The sequence below is a fragment of the Protomyctophum bolini genome (genome assembly GCF_963924005.1).
Source record: "Protomyctophum bolini genome assembly, chromosome: 2".
NCBI lineage: Eukaryota > Metazoa > Chordata > Actinopteri > Myctophiformes > Myctophidae > Protomyctophum > Protomyctophum bolini.
This window is the reverse complement of record NC_137863.1, coordinates 572,272-586,103: the sequence shown is the minus strand read 5'-3', so window position 1 is coordinate 586,103 and position 13,832 is coordinate 572,272. Positions and strand designations below refer to the sequence as shown.

At 42.6% G+C, this 13,832-nt stretch overlaps 1 protein-coding gene across 3 annotated transcripts; it reads right to left on the bottom strand.

Annotated features, from left to right (window-relative positions):
- Positions 1 to 223: 223 nt before the first annotated feature.
- LOC308322990 (single-strand selective monofunctional uracil DNA glycosylase-like) lies at positions 224 to 13,220 on the bottom strand. 3 transcript variants are annotated; one of them, XR_013964785.1, is made up of 5 exons: positions 12,918 to 13,220; positions 5,811 to 6,006; positions 4,387 to 4,542; positions 1,129 to 1,667; positions 224 to 756 (listed from the first exon to the last, which is right to left on the bottom strand). XR_013964785.1 is itself a non-coding variant. In XM_080774549.1 (4 exons), the coding sequence occupies exons 1-4, from the start codon at positions 13,040 to 13,042 to the stop codon at positions 1,281 to 1,283; spliced, it is 864 nt and encodes a 287-aa protein (XP_080630675.1). In that variant the 5' UTR covers positions 13,043 to 13,220; the 3' UTR covers positions 1,042 to 1,280. The 3 variants fall into 3 exon arrangements, 1 of the variants encoding a protein (XP_080630675.1); XR_013964786.1 differs by having other exon boundaries at positions 224 to 694; XM_080774549.1 differs by lacking the exon at positions 224 to 756 and having other exon boundaries at positions 1,042 to 1,667.
- Between the last annotated feature and the right edge of the window lie 612 nt (positions 13,221 to 13,832).

The window sequence follows — 13,832 nt, the reverse complement described above, 5'->3', positions numbered from 1 at the left end:
CTGGTCCTCTAAACCCTCAACGACGTACAGGTTTATAGTAAACATTAATCTGAAGACTATACCTGGTCCTCTAAACCTCCAACATCGTACAGGTTTATAGTAAACATTAATCTGAAGACTCAACCTGGTCCTCTAAACCTTCAACGACGTACAGGTTTATAGTAAACAAGTACAGTTTATTTTTAGAGCACATTTCGGACATCATATATATATAGTCAGAGTGCTTCACAACAATCAAACAAGCAAAACATGTCAATAGTAACAATAGTAATATTAATAATTAGAATAAAAAATAATAAGAATAAGGCAAAGAAAAAGCGCAAACGGCACTGGTAAAAATCAAGAAATCAATACAGTATACACGTATATAATACCGGTATACTATTCTGCAAAGGCCTGTCTAAAAAAAGGTGGGTCTTTGAATGTTTTTAAAAAAAAAAGTCCACAGACTCCGGGTGGTCCCGGCGGTCGTCCCATAGCCTGGGAGGTCAAAACTAGCAAAGGTTCAACGATCACCTTTAGTTTTTAGTTTTGTGGGAGGAACGACCAGCAGGTCTTGGGACGAGGATCTCAGAGGCCTTCTAGGAACATATGGGTACCTTAGAAACACCCCCAGTATGCGATAATCACCTTTAGAAACACCCCCAGTATGTGATAATCACCTTAGAAACACCCCCCAGTACGTGATAATCACCTCAGAAATAGCCCCAGTATGTGATAATCACCTCAGAAATAGCCCCAGTATGTGATAATGACCTCAGAAATAGCCCCAGTATGTGATAATCACCTCAGAAACACCCCCAGTACGTGATAATGACCTCAGAAACACCCCCAGTATGTGATAATCACCTCAGAAACACCCCCAGTATGTGATAATCACCTCAGAAATAGCCCCAGTATGTGATAATCACCTCAGAAACACCCCCAGTACGTGATAATCACCTCAGAAATAGCCCCAGTATGTGATAATCACCTCAGAAACACCCCCAGTATGTGATAATCACCTCAGAAATAGCCCCAGTATGTGATAATCACCTCAGAAACACCCCCAGTATGTGATAATCACCTCAGAAACACCCCCAGTACGTGATAATCACCTCAGAAATAGCCCCAGTATGTGATAATCACCTCAGAAATACTAAATAATCACATACTGCGGGGCGGCTGTGTCTCAGGAGGTAGAGCAGCTCGTCCAATGATCCGTGGGGTCGGCGGTTCAAACCCCGGCCCCTCCTCCTCCTCCTCCTGTCCTTGGGCAAAGACTCTGAACCCCATGAGGTTTATGCTCCGTGGTCCCCCAGCAGAGCCAGCACGCCCAGCTCCGTCAGCTTGGCCCTGGCCACGGCCTCCCAGCCCCGGTTGGCCAGCGGGTTCCTGGGGGACGGGTGCATGAGGCCCTCCACGCGCACGTGGCCCATGCCCGCCGCCGCCGCGAGGGCCCGGCGCGCCCGCTGCTCCGCCACCCGGCCCACGCCGATCACCATGGACACGCCCAGCGCCTCCACCGTGCGGCAGAGCGCCGCGTCGCACAGCGCCAGCAGCGCGTCGCGCTCGCCGCGGCACAGCTCCGGAGGCGTCAGGTTCTTCCCGCTGGCGCCCAGGAACATCAGCGGGCAGAGGTTGTGCACGAAGCAGTGGCGGAAGAACGCCTGGGGCTCCACGCACACCTGGAGGGAGGGAGGGGTTCAGTCATCATCAGGGAAGGGTTTTTTTTTTAGTTGACGGTTAATTAGTCCTTTTGCTAGCCTGAGCTAACGTGTTAAGTTTCTGGTCTATAGGGGTGGGTCGCGGCTGAGATTTGCGCACGCCCTGATTGGATCTCACCGATCTGTCCGTCCCACCTGGTGAAGCGCTACGTCACATAATTTGGAGCGACACCCACACCCAGAAGCGTTGACTCCCACTTCTAGACCGAGGCAGCCAATGCGTTCCTCCAGGCTTTCATTTTTCGCGCAGACGAAATGAAAGCCTGGGTATCGAGGCTATAGTCCTTTGCTAAATCCCACCCCAAAAAAGCTGTAGCTGTTGTCCAATGTCAATCCAAACGGCAACCGTTTCTACAGATGGCAAGCTTTTGTCACCTCATGGCTGTCAGTGTTATTTTTGCGTGGCTGTGTTGTTGAACACACACACACACACACACACACACACACACAGCTTAACGTCATGGCTGTGTTGTTGAACACACACAGCTTAACGTCATGGCTGTGTTGTTACAATTTACAATTTACAATTTAGGCATTTAGCAGACGCTCTTAATCCAGAGCGACTTACATTAAGCAAGAACAAAAAGCATGGGGAATACATCACATAAAAAACATTTATCATGAAACATGTGTAAGCTAAGAAAGTAACAGTGGAATATCTATAATGAAACTATACATATAAGCTATACATCTATACTACTATGATATACATTATGTACTATGACGTGCTATGACTACATACAATGCACTTATGCTGTTTACATAACATGCATACATGTTATGAACACACACACACACACACACACACACACACACACACACACACAGCTTATCGTCGTGGCTGTGTTGTTGAACACACACACAGCTTAACGTCATGGCTGTGTTGTTGAACACACACACACACACACACACACACACACACACACACAGCTTAACGTCATGGCTGTGTTGTTGAACACACACACACACACACACACACACACACACACACACACACACACACACACACACACACACACACACACACACACACACACACACACACACACACAGCTTAACGTCATGGCTGTGTTGTTGAACACACACACACAGCTTAACGTCATGGCTGTGTTGTTGAACACACACACACACACACACACAGCTTAACGTCTTGGCTGTGTTGTTGAACACACACACACACACACAGCTTAACGTCATGGCTGTGTTGTTGAACACACACACACAGCTTAACGTCATGGCTGTGTTGTTGAACACACACACACACACACACACACAGCTTAAAACCCTTGCTTTGCCACCCCCAATTTTTTTGTTTGGGTAACAAATTGGCTTATTTTTAATTCATCATTTTAACATTAATAGAAAGATCTGATGGTTTGAATAGATCGTTTTGATGAGACTGACGATCCTAGTGTCTTCTCCGGAATTGCCACCAGATGGCGAGAATGCACCATTATGCTGATTTTGACAAAAATAGAGGAATCTAGGGGAGTCACTTCCGGTTCAAATGATCATCAACATCCGGTAGTAGTTTGACCCAAGTCACTGCCGTGACTCTCGGCGATGCTAGGCTAATTTCATATTTTTCATTACTAAGTCATATTAACCCCAAATCAACCGCAAAACATCGCAAAATATCACATTTTTCACAGCGACGCACATAGAGACGGCGCGCGTGCGTGATGGCGCACGATCACGCGGATTTCGGCCGTTTTTTGGTAGATTACATCCAACATTAGCGATATTAGCGAAAAAATGCTCATTTTTTCTTCGTTGAAGCCCCAATAACTGACAGTCAATAAATTCCGTCTATTCCGGATATGGCATGTTTATATTTTTCGATTAATTCCGTTTATTCCAGGTTTAGTAGTCCAAGGGTTAACGTCGTGGCTGTGTTGTTGAACACAAACACACACACACACACACACACACACACAGCTTAACATCATGGCTGTGTTGTTGAACACACACACAGCTTAACATCATGGCTGTGTTGTTGAACACACACACAGCTTAACATCATGGCTGTGTTGTTGAACACACACACAGCTTAACGTCATGGCTGTGTTGTTGAACACACACACAGCTTAACGTCATGGCTGTGTTGTTGAACACACACACAGCTTAACGTCATGGCTGTGTTGTTGAACACACACACAGCTTAACATCATGGCTGTGTTGTTGAACACACACACACAGCTTAACATCATGGCTGTGTTGTTGAACACACACACAGCTTAACGTCATGGCTGTGTTGTTGAACACACACACAGCTTAACGTCATGTGACAAAAAACTAAATGATAACTATTCAAGAGACTATGGGCTGTATTTTGCGTGTCTTAAGTATACCAGGTCTTATTACTTAACTTAAGACCTGGAGGCGTGGTCAATGCCATTTGGCTATTCTGAGTGGCCAAAGAGCATTGACCACGCCTCCAGGTCTTAAGTTAAGTAATAAGACCTGGTACTTAAGACACGCAAAATACAGCCCTGAGACTAAAACTAAATTTTGCTGCCAAAAACAACACTGTACAACAACTCATGTATAAGTTGAGATGAATGACAATACAGTATAATACTGTACACTGTACAGTATATCATTATACAGTATAATACTGTATACCGTATACCATTATGCAGTATAATATACAGTAAATACAGTATACTATGAACTGTACCTTCTTGAAGAATCCCCAGAAGCGCGCTCCGCTCACTTCGCTCTGCGTGCAGGCCAGCCCTGTGATTGGCCGCTTGGGATGCTCGTCAGGCGGGTGACCCACTTCGCCCGTGATCTTCAGCCAATCACGAACCGACTTGACTTCACCGAACGGGACCTGATAGGACGCAGAGAACAGGAAAGGTAGGGTTTGATTATTAGGAGGGACCTGATAGGAGGGACCTGATAGGATGCAGAGAAGGGAAAGGGAGGGTTTGATTATTTCATTATTTTTGTAAGCCATTTTCTCACCCCTACCTGCGCAGCTATGCTGTAAACCTGGGCGCTACTCTCCCTCTGCCAACCTGGGGAGAGCCCCAGCCCAGAACTGAGCTCACGCTTACTTCAATGCATGAGGAGTGAGCAGGTCGCTTTTTTCCTCGGTTTGGACGTAGCGTGGGGTAGGAACACGTTATTCCCCGACCAGTTCCTTTCCCCTCCGTCAGGTGCCCTGGCTGACCAGGGGGAGGCAGTGAAGGGGAAAGGAGTATTTCAGAGCCACTAAACAGATCAGATGTGCTATATTTGAAAAGTGTTAAAGGTTAAAAATCTGGACATCTTTGCTCCATAATTTATGATAAAAAAAAGTACTATCGTTAAAGGGAGGTTGTTCCACAGGTTTAAAGCAGGGGGGCAGACAGACATTTTGTGAAGCCACTAAGGAAATCGGGACTTCCTGAAAGTTCATATAATGGCCTGTTGTGGCGCTGTCACTGGACCCAGAAAAACCCATAGCCCCATAGAAGTCCATGTATTTGGGCCCAACTTCACCTAGACTGTATTACCTTAATAAACATGGTCATGAATACTTTCTGCTTCCAGTCACTATAGTTTAAAGTCTCATTACTAATGTCATAATATTTTTTTTGGAAAATTATCTCCATCCACCTCCATCCTCTCACCCCTCCATCCTCTCACCCCTCCCTCCATGCTCACCCCTCCATCCTCTCATCTGTAAGGATGGAGAAGGTCTTGGTCACAAGAGCAGAAAGTGCTGACCTTAACAACTTATCAAGGAGTTAGGTCTTGATGTTCTTCAGTTTTGGGAGCAAGTTAAGAATGCTTAAATTGCAGGTTTAGTTTAGAATCTCATACAGACAAGGTTGACAATTAATAATCGGACAGAGACTGGTGCTGGCGTGGATGCCTTATATAAGGAGGGGATGACGTCACAACTAGGTAAGAGTGACGACATCCCTGACACCCCTCCATCCTCTCACCCCTCCCTCCATGCTCACCCCTCCATCCTCTCACCCCTCCATCCTCTCACCCCTCCCTCCATCCTCTCACCCCTCCCTCCATGCTCACCCCTCCATCCTCTCACCCCTCCATCCTCTCACCCCTCCATGCTCACCCCTCCATCCTCTCACCCCTCCATCCTCTCACCCCTGTCTGGGCCATGCCGAAGGGTCCAGGGTTCATCCCCAGGAACAGCACACTCTGCCCGGCGTGGCAGTAGGTCTCCACGTAGCGGCGGTGAGGCTCCCAGGCGTACTCCACCGGGTTGTAGACGTGTCTGACCGGCTCGCCCAACGCCACGCCTCTGAGGAGGAGGTTCAGCTCCAACTCCACCTGCAGGAACCTGAGGAGAACAGAGCTTTAAGACCTCTGAGGAGGAGGTTCAGCTCCAACTCCACCTGCAGGAACCTGAGGAGAACAGAGCTTTAAGACCTCCGAGGAACCTGAAGGAGGAACAGAGCCGTAACCAAGAAGACGCTGCAGAGACAACAAGTCTGGGAACGCCCATATATGGTCATTCTAGGACTTGACGTGGAAGATTATTAAACGTGGGTCTATGGAAACATAGCAAGCAATTGCTTATTATTAAGCAAGCTCACACGGCACAGTGTGAGCTTGTACATTTGTACATGTTCTACACGAAGAATCACACCCGTGTGACGTGAGGGGCGCTCTCATCATCATGAGGATGTGCTCGTCCACATGACGTATACGTTCTCCATTCATTGTCAACGCCGCGGTGTTAGGACAAGAATCTACACCAGTAAGACGCGCTAACGCGGGAAGCGAACGCAGCTCGTACATATTTGGGGTTTTTTAAGATTTATTTTTAAGTTATTCTTTTTTAGTTAAGTTATTTTTAAGTTAAGTTTTTAACTTAGCCATAACCATATAAGGAGTCCCCAAAGCAGCTATACGTCCAAATATGGAGTGCGTTGCATCAATCACAAACAAATCAAATGTTTATGAATCAATGGTTTTTAGAAATAAATAAACAATAGGTTGTCACAGACCAAAGCAATACACATTTTTTTCTCCAAATGTGAATATGATGATTTATTATTCTTTTTTGCATAGAAGTCTATATTTGTATAGTCTTTATATATGTTCTGATGAATTGAAAATGGAGGACCCTGACGTAAACAAGTCTTTAACCCATTCCACCGAGTGGCGCGCTACGAGCTTGTAGGTCAATTAGTTAATTGATTGGTTGTAGTATTTATTAACAGTTTGCAGAACGGTCCACCATGTTCAATTCATCACAACTCAATACAGAGACTGTTACTGTAGACGACTCACTGATAAACATTACACTGGTTTACTACAGGGTCCACCATGTTCAATTCATCACAACTCAATACAGAGACTGTTACTGTAGACGACTCACTGATAAACATTACACTGGTTTACTACAGGGTCCACCATGTTCAATTCATCACAACTCAATACAGAGACTGTTACTGAGGACGACTCACTGATAAACATTACACTGGTTTACTACAGGGTCCACCATGTTCAATTCATCACAACTCAATACAGAGACTGCTACTGAGGACTACTCACTGATAAACATTACACTGGTTTACCACAGGGTCCACCATGTTCAATTCATCACAACTCAATACAGAGACTGCTACTGAGGACGACTCACTGATAAACATTACACTGGTTTACAGAACATAACATTATTTATAACAACAACACTGACCGGGAGGCTACAGAACATAACATTATTTATAACATCAACACTGACCGGGAGGCTACAGAACATAACATTATTTATAATAACAACACCGACCGGGAGGCTACAGAACATAACATTATTTATAACAACAACACTGACCGGAGGCTACAGAACATAACATTATTTATAACAACAACACTGACCGGGAGGCTACAGAACATAACATTATTTATAACAACAACACTGACCGGGAGGCTACAGAACATAACATTATTTATAACAACAACACTGACCGGGAGGCTACAGAACATAACATTATTTATAACAACAACACTGACCGGAGGCTACAGAACATAACATTATTTATAACAACAACACTGACCGGGAGGCTACAGAACATAACATTATTTATAACAACAACACTGACCTGGATGCTACAGAACATAACATTATTTATAACAACAACACCGACCGGGAGGCTACAGAACATAACATTATTTATAACAACAACACTGACCGGGAGGCTACAGAACATAACATTATTTATAACAACAACACCGACCGGGAGGCTACAGAACATAACATTATTTATAACAACAACACTGACCGGGAGGCTACAGAACATAACATTATTTATAACAACAACACTGACCGGGAGGCTACAGAACATAACATTATTTATAACAACAACACTGACCGGGAGGCTACAGAACATAACATTATTTATAACAACAACACTGACCGGGAGGCTACAGAACATAACATTATTTATAACAACAACACTGACCGGGAGGCTACAGAACATAACATTATTTATAACAACAACACTGACCGGGAGGCTACAGAACATAACATTATTTATAACAACAACACTGACCGGGAGGCTACAGAACAGAACATTATTTATAACAACAACACTGACCGGGAGGCTACAGAACATAACATTATTTATAACAACAACACTGACCGGAGGCTACAGAACATAACATTATTTATAACAACAACACTGACCGGGAGGCTACAGAACATAACATTATTTATAACAACAACACTGACCGGGAGGCTACAGAACATAACATTATTTATAACAACAACACTGACCGGAGGCTACAGAACATAACATTATTTATAATAACAACACTGACCGGGAGGCTACAGAACATAACATTATTTATAACAACAACACTGACCGGGAGGCTACAGAACATAACATTATTTATAACAACAACACTGACCGGGAGGCTACAGAACATAACATTATTTATAACAACAACACTGACCGGGAGGCTACAGAACATAACATTATTTATAACAACAACACTGACCGGGAGGCTACAGAACATAACATTATTTATAACAACAACACTGACCGGGAGGCTACAGAACATAACATTATTTATAACAGCAACACTGACCGGGAGGCTACAGAACATAACATTATTTATAACAACAACACTGACCGGGAGGCTACAGAACATAACATTATTTATAACAACAACACTGACCGGGAGGCTACAGAACATAACTTTATTTATAACAACAACACTGACCGGGAGGCTACAGAACATAACATTATTTATAACAACAACACTGACCGGGAGGCTACAGAACATAACATTATTTATAACAACAACACTGACCGGGAGGCTACAGAACATAACATTATTTATAACAACAACACTGACCGGGAGGCTACAGAACATAACATTATTTATAACAACAACACTGACCGGGAGGCTACAGAACATAACATTATTTATAACAACAACACTGACCGGGAGGCTACAGAACATAACATTATTTATAACAACAACACTGACCGGGAGGCTACAGAACATAACATTATTTATAACAACAACACTGACCGGGAGGCTACAGAACATAACATTATTTATAATAACAACACCGACCGGGAGGCTACAGAACATAACATTATTTATAACAACAACACTGACCGGGAGGCTACAGAACATAACATTATTTATAACAACAACACTGACCGGGAGGCTACAGAACATAACATTATTTATAACAACAACACTGACCGGGAGGCTACAGAACATAACATTATTTATAACAACAACACTGACCGGGAGGCTACAGAACATAACATTATTTATAACAACAACACTGACCGGGAGGCTACAGAACATAACATTATTTATAACAACAACACTGACCGGGAGGCTACAGAACATAACATTATTTATAACAACAACACCGACCGGGAGGCTACAGAACATAACATTATTTATAACAACAACACTGACCGGGAGGCTACAGAACATAACATTATTTATAACAACAACACTGACCGGGAGGCTACAGAACATAACATTATTTATAACAACAACACTGACCGGGAGGCTACAGAACATAACATTATTTATAACAACAACACCGACCGGGAGGCTACAGAACATAACATTATTTATAACAACAACACTGACCGGGAGGCTACAGAACATAACATTATTTATAACAACAACACTGACCGGGAGGCTACAGAACATAACATTATTTATAACAACAACACTGACCGGGAGGCTACAGAACATAACATTATTTATAACAACAACACTGACCGGGAGGCTACAGAACATTATTTATAACAACAACACCGACCGGGAGGCTACAGAACATAACATTATTTATAACAACAACACTGACCGGGAGGCTACAGAACATAACATTATTTATAACAACAACACTGACCGGGAGGCTACAGAACATAACATTATTTATAACAACAACACTGACCGGGAGGCTACAGAACATAACATTATTTATAACAACAACACTGACCGGGAGGCTACAGAACATAACATTATTTATAATAACAACACCGACCGGGAGGCTACAGAACATAACATTATTTATAACAACAACACTGACCGGGAGGCTACAGAACATAACATTATTTATAACAACAACACCGACCGGGAGGCTACAGAACATTATTTATAATAACAACACCGACCGGGAGGCTACAGAACATAACATTATTTATAACAACAACACTGACCGGGAGGCTACAGAACATTATTTATAACAACAACACTGACCGGGAGGCTACAGAACATTATTTATAACAACAACACTGACCGGGAGGCTACAGAACATAACATTATTTATAACAACAACACTGACCGGGAGGCTACAGAACATAACATTATTCATAACAACAACACTGACCTGGAGGCTACAGAACATAACATTATTTATAACAACAACACTGACCGGGAGGCTACAGAACATAACATTATTTATAACAACAACACTGACCGGGAGGCTACAGAACATAACATTATTTATAACAACAACACTGACCGGGAGGCTACAGAACATAACATTATTTATAACAACAACACTGACCGGGAGGCTACAGAACATAACATTATTTATAACAACAACACTGACCGGGAGGCTACAGAACATAACATTATTCATAACAACAACACTGACCGGGAGGCTACAGAACATAACATTATTTATAACAACAACACTGACCGGGAGGCTACAGAACATTATTTATAACAACAACACTGACCGGGAGGCTACAGAACATAACATTATTTATAACAACAACACTGACCGGGAGGCTACAGAACAGAACATTATTTATAACAACAACACTGACCGGGAGGCTACAGAACATTATTTATAACAACAACACTGACCGGGAGGCTACAGAACATAACATTATTTATAACAACAACACTGACCGGGAGGCTACAGAACATAACATTATTTATAACAACAACACTGACCGGGAGGCTACAGAACATAACATTATTTATAACAACAACACTGACCGGGAGGCTACAGAACATAACATTATTTATAACAACAACACTGACCGGGAGGCTACAGAACATAACATTATTTATAACAACAACACTGACCGGGAGGCTACAGAACATAACATTATTTATAACAACAACACTGACCGGGAGGCTACAGAACATAACATTATTTATAACAACAACACTGACCGGGAGGCTACAGAACATAACATTATTTATAACAACAACACTGACCGGGAGGCTACAGAACATAACATTATTTATAACAACAACACTGACCGGGAGGCTACAGAACATAACATTATTTATAACAACAACACCGACCGGGAGGCTACAGAACATAACATTATTTATAACAACAACACCGACCGGGAGGCTACAGAACATAACATTATTTATAACAACAACACTGACCGGGAGGCTACAGAACATAACATTATTTATAACAACAACACTGACCGGGAGGCTACAGAACATAACATTATTTATAACAACAACACTGACCGGGAGGCTACAGAACATAACATTATTTATAACAACAACACCGACCGGGAGGCTACAGAACATAACATTATTTATAACAACAACACTGACCGGGAGGCTACAGAACATAACATTATTTATAATAACAACACTGACCGGGAGGCTACAGAACATAACATTATTTATAACAACAACACTGACCGGGAGGCTACAGAACATAACATTATTTATAACAACAACACTGACCGGGAGGCTACAGAACATAACATTATTTATAACAACAACACCGACCGGGAGGCTACAGAACATAACATTATTTATAACAACAACACTGACCGGGAGGCTACAGAACATAACATTATTTATAACAACAACACCGACTGGGAGGCTACAGAACATAACATTATTTATAACAACAACACTGACCGGGAGGCTACAGAACAGAACATTATTTATAACAACAACACTGACCGGGAGGCTACAGAACATAACATTATTTATAACAACAACACTGACCGGGAGGCTACAGAACATAACATTATTTATAACAACAACACTGACCGGGAGGCTACAGAACATAACATTATTTATAACAACAACACTGACCGGGAGGCTACAGAACATAACATTATTTATAACAACAACACCGACCGGGAGGCTACAGAACATAACATTATTTATAACAACAACACCGACCGGGAGGCTACAGAACATAACATTATTTATAACAACAACACTGACCGGGAGGCTACAGAACATAACATTATTTATAACAACAACACTGACCGGGAGGCTACAGAACATAACATTATTTATAACAACAACACTGACCGGGAGGCTACAGAACATAACATTATTTATAACAACAACACCGACCGGGAGGCTACAGAACATAACATTATTTATAACAACAACACTGACCGGGAGGCTACAGAACATAACATTATTTATAATAACAACACTGACCGGGAGGCTACAGAACATAACATTATTTATAACAACAACACTGACCGGGAGGCTACAGAACATAACATTATTTATAACAACAACACTGACCGGGAGGCTACAGAACATAACATTATTTATAACAACAACACCGACCGGGAGGCTACAGAACATAACATTATTTATAACAACAACACTGACCGGGAGGCTACAGAACATAACATTATTTATAACAACAACACCGACCGGGAGGCTACAGAACATAACATTATTTATAACAACAACACTGACCGGGAGGCTACAGAACATAACATTATTTATAACAACAACACTGACCTGGATGCTACAGAAACCGAACAATGGAGAGGTTTCTCCTCCTGTTTAAACTCTTCTTCCGTCTCCTGACCAGCAGACATGCTGCTGCTGCTGCTGCAGGCTATCGGCGTCATCATAGAGGCCATCAAATAGCAGGAATTAAAACATTATTATGTCTGTTTGTCAATAAACCAGAATTTACCTTGGTGTGTTCTCTCTGCTAGCAGCATGCTAATGGTGTGTTCGTGTGTGTGTGTGTGTGTGTGTGTGTGTGTGCGTGCGTGTGTGTGTTTTCTCTGCTAGCCTAGCATGCTAACGCTGTTGTTTACATTCTCCTCCTGAGAACAATGAGCAGCAGACCAGCAGCATTTCATTCCATGGCAGCCTGCTGCCCTCTACAGGACATGAACAGTCACTGCGCCTCTCTTTGTGAATGCGTTCTGATATAAAATACATTATAATAGGCCTAAACTGAACAAAATAAACATTAATTTATCTTAATATAAGTTCAGGAGGAATTATTTACAACCGCAGACACACACATTATGCAACTACAATTTTAATAATGACCATAACAGCCAGTCTGTATCCCTGAGTGACCATAACAGGTCTGTATAGTGGCCTGAATGCCTTTCGCTCCCTGGTGGAGGAGGTGTGTAACTGATTTAGAATTTAGATAGACTAGAATAGATCAGACAATAATGAGTGTGGTCCGAGAATGTGAATAAAATAAAATAAAAATAAAATAAAAGTACTAAAAAAAGAAAATAATTTGCTCTGATTGGGAGGTAGGCGGGACTTCAACTCCATGCTGTTTGGTTTACGCTCCGTTCATTGGACGGTGTCGCTCGAGCCGGCCCGGGGGGTAGAGTTCAAGCAGCAGATCTCCAAGCCCACAGCGCGTCGCTGTGCCGCGGCGCGCTGTGGGCTTGGAGA